Raw genomic sequence first — 5,000 nt, 5'->3', positions numbered from 1 at the left:
GGCAATAGAGAGAGAGAGAGAGAGAGAGAGAGAGAGAGAGAGAGAGAGAGAGAGAGAGAGAGAGAGAGAGAGAGAGAGGGGAAAAAGAGACACGCATGAGGAGTATGAGGGGAAGAGAGCAGAGAGGGGGGGGAGAGAGAGATACAGAGAGCAAAATAGAGGAAGGAAGAGAGAGAGGAAGGGAGAGAGAGAGAGAGGAAGAGAGAGGGAGAGAGAGAGAGAGAGTTTAGGATGCTTTATTTTGGTTCTGCGGTGGGATGATTAATGTGTGGAGCTCTGGAGCGTCTTAATGAACACCATGGGCCCAGGGTGGCACCATTCTCTCCCCACTCCATTCTTCTTCCTCTTCCTCCCATGTCTCTCCATTTCTCCTCCTCCTCCTCCTCCCTCTCCCCTCGTCTCACTCCCTCGTCTCACTCCATAGCATTAATTCTATTCTAATTGAGGAGGTAGTCTGAGCCGTCCAACAGACTGCGGCAATTTTTAAATCATCACAAACAGACAGGGTTGACTATGCAAACATACACAGGTCTCCACACCTGACAGCTTGCTGCTCTCTATATGCCTCACACCCACAGACACACACACACACACACACACACACACACACACACACACACACAAAGGCACACAAACTGAATCTCCTCTTTGTCCTTCTCCATCTATTGACTTCTAACAGAATAGACTAACTATATCTAACTCCCAACGGAGATGGAACAGCAAACGCTGGAGAAGAAGAACCTGCACTGCACTGCGCTGCCATAACATGATTACAAACGGAGAAAAAAAAAAAACCTAAAATGAAATCTTGAATTTCCTCCCCATTGGTTCAGCCGAGCCGTAATAAGTGTGATGTGAAGCCTGCTGATTTCATGTTCATGCTTGGTAATTGTGTTACACAGTCCTATAAGCACTGTTTAAACATGCAAATTAGGACAACTCCACAAATAGGACAGGCCCTATTAAGGGCAGAGCTTATTTGCTTTCCGGATTTGGGCATCTAAATATGTAAAGGTGAGCCCTGTTTCCCAACAAAGTAAATATTTGTCCTAATTGCCAAAGAGACAAATTGTTCAAGTGCAAAGTTTTTTTTTTTCTTTTATTTATCTTTTTTTATTAAGATGAGCCGAAGCATAAAAAATATATAAATATGGATAAATAAAAGGCTCCAATTACTCCCACAGACAAACAGTTTTCACAGCGGCAGGCAAAGGCACTCTCTCTGTGAGCTGACGGCGGGGAGAAAGAATGGAATTAATGAGCACCATCTCTCCCAGGTGGGGGGAGAGAAAGAGAACGAGGGGAACGAGAGAAATGGGGAAAAAGAGAGAGAGAGACAGAGAGAGAGAGATCGAGAAAGGAAAAAAAAAGATTTAATGGCAGTTGGAAGAGGCCTTCCTGTAACTGGGCACCTGTGCTGTCATAGCTGGACACGTCCAACTTCAGTGGAACAGTGCACAGGAACAAATCAGCTCCAGTGTATTTCTCTTGTTCACCAGTCATGTGTTGTTTCTGCCATGACAGCAGCCGTGCAGATCCAGAGTTTGTGTCTGAGCGACTGATCTTTTTCACTGAAAAGAAGACTGTGCTTCCTGACGATCGCAGCCAGTAATGATGATCTATTCATACTACAATTAGAATGTGCTTGTTTGCAATGGCAACTGGTACCTACGGTATGCAAAACCACACTCGCTTTTTAAACTTAAAGGTCCTCTGCTACTGCTGTGTCAACGTCACTCACAAATATACAGCACATGTACTGTACACACTAGAGCCCGACCGATATGGGATTTTGAGGACCGATACCGATATCGATATTTGAGCGTTTCCATAGCCGATAACCGATATATCGGCCGATAATCATTTTTAACCAACATCATTTAAAAACGTTCTCCTATAAAATGTTGATCAAGATGGGGCGTTATCTGTTTAAACAGGCCTAACCATCTGGTTTCCTAATAAAACATTCTTATACAGTATTTTTTCAAATTAAATAAGCAGTGTGGTCTTTTCACCTTTGATAACCACCATTGCACAAAATATTATTTTTACTTTACCTTTAACCTTTGTAAACCATGCTTGGTGTAAACACCTTCTTTGAAATGCAAAAAAAAATGAAGACTAGAACAAAGGAGTATGTGAGTGTTTGGGAATTAAGGTTAGCTCTGAAGACTTGTTTCATATGCTCATATTTATTTTGTGTGCCGTCTTCGTGAGCTTAATGTAACAATTTACACTCACTGACAGCACTGATAGGACCCCCATGGACAGTCTGAGCGATCTTTGTGAACAAGTCAACAGCAGATTAATACAGTAGTTAGCAAACAGAGGTGTTTTTAAGGATGCATCATACGACTTCCACCGGCTAAATTCCACTAGCTAAATCAAAGATCCTTCATTAGCTACTCCGCTTTAACTCTCCCTCGCTAAATGTTGACGCAGCCTGTAACTAAATTAGCTCCTCTTATGATCAGAAAATCAACGGGATGACGGTCGGGGAGAGACAATTACAGTGCTGCTAACAATATCCTCAGTATAACCATGTTTATGTTTTACAAATACAACAACATTCAAATTAGCCTCCAGCACTCAACAATGCTACAGTCAATTTATTTTAGCTTTGGATTTAACATTGTGACCAGTGGCTCTAAGATTAACGTTAGTCTACAACAGTAAAAATCAAGCATGTCCAATACATTCTTGCATTTATTTAGGCTTTTAGAAGAAATGAGAATTACATTTCACGAGAAAATCATCCTACCATGAACACACAAACGACTTCAGAAAACTATGACACGCAAACTGCAATTTGTTGTCGTTGTTTAGGAAGTAGGCCTAGAACTAACTAGTCAAGCAGAGTGCGTGTCTTGCAGTAAGAAGATGCGCCCTCTGGTGGAATACCACGTAATTACAACACTAGAAATGTTAATGGAGGATCGATATTCGGGTTTCCTTTATTTAATTAAAAAAATATTTATCGGCCGTTATAAAATATTTATCGGCCGATACCGATAGTTTTGAAAATGCCTAATATCGGCCGATAATATCGGCCGGCCGATATATCGGTCGGGCTCTAGTACACACACATACACATGGACATGACGTCGACGCAGTGGTAGTGGTATCAGCAGAGCTTTTGGTACCATTCCAGACATTATTAGTGGTGTAGTTTATGAGCGATACATCACTGGTTCCATTAGCGGCTGCACTAAGCCATTTGTCTGATAGTGCTAACTCGACCGATGTGCTACCATGGCAAAAAAAAGTGTTTTGGCTCCAGGTCATTGTCATGGTGCACAGGACTCTAGGGTGAAGTTACTCTGATCCATCCCTTTAACTACAACTACATCCCACAGGTTCATTGTTCCAGCTCTCCAGTTCTCATTGTTTCAGTTGCTGCAATCAATGTCACAAATGGCTTGTTAACGTCCAGATGCCCAGAACTGAGGTGTATCGATATACTAGCAGACAAAGACACATGCTGAGACACTGGAAAAGGGATGCCGTCTGCAGTTCTGGAATGTTTGCGTAAAAAAATATTTCAATTTAAAAAAGTTCAAAGAAAAGCAGTTCGCTGCAGGCGTCCGCCACTGTTATCTGTATCTCCCGTTGCTGTCGCTAACCTCTCGCTGATCTGAGAGCAGATCTGTGAGGCCCCTGGGCCAGATCTGGGCCAATGCCGCTCGGCAGTATTCGCCGCTGCACTGGCCTCTGCTGCCGTCCCCCCAGCAATCCTCATCGCTCACTACAAGGCGGGGGATCAGGTCCTGATGCAAAAGGTTAACAGTGATTAAGTGCCACTGTCAGCAGCATGGCAAGAGAGCCCCGACTGTGCCAGTGACTTCGACTGCGACTCTGGCTTTTGGCATTGCCTGCCTGTGTCCGTACGTACCTCATCTGTGTTGTAGATGATCTGGAGGCCGGAGCAAATCATCTCCACCAAATACAGCAGGAAGAGACACACCGCATCGATCTGAAAGAGAGAGAGAAAGGAGAGAGAGAGAGAGAGAGAAAGGAGAGAGAAATAAGAGAGAGAGAGAGAGAGAGAGAGAGAGAGAGAGAGAGAGAGAGAGAGAGAGAGAGAGAGAGAAAGATGGGATGAGACTTTCAATGATCCCCGCCAGGGACAGAAGCTGGGGACATACGGTGTCAATCAAACGAGGGCAATGGGGAGACAGCGACCTATTACTCCATAGTCAGAAATTAAATCTGGGAGTTCAGCAGCAAAAAAATGTCCCCTTCTGTCAAACCCCTAGGAGATAACTCACAAATCATTGCCACCAGTTCTATTCGCTTTTTAATTTGACATAATTTATGGGGACAAGGAAGCCGGCAGAATGATCATTCGTTTAGAGAGACCCAAATGAGGCTTTAAGCTGGAGAAATAGCAGGCAGCTGCCGCGCTGCATGCTAGGCCTTTATGAGGCGACTTTACGGCCTTGCATAAGCACCTGCAGATGGTTGTAATCCTCGTACGAGTACACCTCGTCTCCCGTGTGCAAGTCGAATACCGAGTGGAGACACTTGGCGGGGTTCGGGTCTTGCTTGAACTCCTCTACCTGTGGAGAGAGAAAGAAAAGAGGAAAGAGGCAAAGAAAGTTAAACCAATTGTGAGTGAAAAAGATAAATGAAAGAGATAAAGACATACTTTTTACTCTTACACTTTTTACAAGTTGAATACCATACAAAATCGTGTGTGTGAGTGTGTGAGTGTAAGGGTGTATAGACATTGTGCATGTGATGTGTGCAACATTGAGAGAGGGAGAGAGAGAGAGAGAGAGAGAGAGAGAGAGAGAGAGAGAGAGAGAGAGAGAGAGAGAGAGAGAGAGAGAGAGAGAGAGAGCGATGGGGAAAGGTTAGAAGGTAAGCCGGCCCATAAAAGATGCATGTCAGGCTTGGGCTCTCTAGTACGGCTTCTTGTCTATTATTCATAGTCCCCTTACGATAGGTCAGTTCGGATAGCACCGAATTGGTATTCCACAGGGTCATCACTAGGAGGG

General features: G+C 44.0%; 1 protein-coding gene across 3 annotated transcripts in view; it reads right to left on the bottom strand.

Moving 5' to 3' along the window:
- phkb (phosphorylase kinase, beta) overlaps positions 1–5,000 on the bottom strand; it is an 84,587-nt gene that overhangs the window by 61,984 nt on the left and 17,603 nt on the right. For all 3 annotated transcript variants that reach the window (XM_062549753.1, XM_062549754.1, XM_062549755.1), the window contains 2 exons: positions 4,452–4,559; positions 3,893–3,973 (listed from right to left, as the gene is read on the bottom strand). In XM_062549753.1, coding sequence (XP_062405737.1) covers positions 3,893–3,973; positions 4,452–4,559 — 189 coding nt within the window. The remainder of the gene's footprint in view (positions 1–3,892; positions 3,974–4,451; positions 4,560–5,000) is intronic.

The sequence above is a fragment of the Sardina pilchardus genome, chromosome 11, assembly GCF_963854185.1.
Source record: "Sardina pilchardus chromosome 11, fSarPil1.1, whole genome shotgun sequence".
Taxonomy (NCBI): Eukaryota; Metazoa; Chordata; class Actinopteri; order Clupeiformes; family Clupeidae; genus Sardina; species Sardina pilchardus.
The sequence above is the reverse complement of the archived record's forward strand: the minus strand, read 5'-3'. Positions and strand labels throughout refer to the sequence as shown.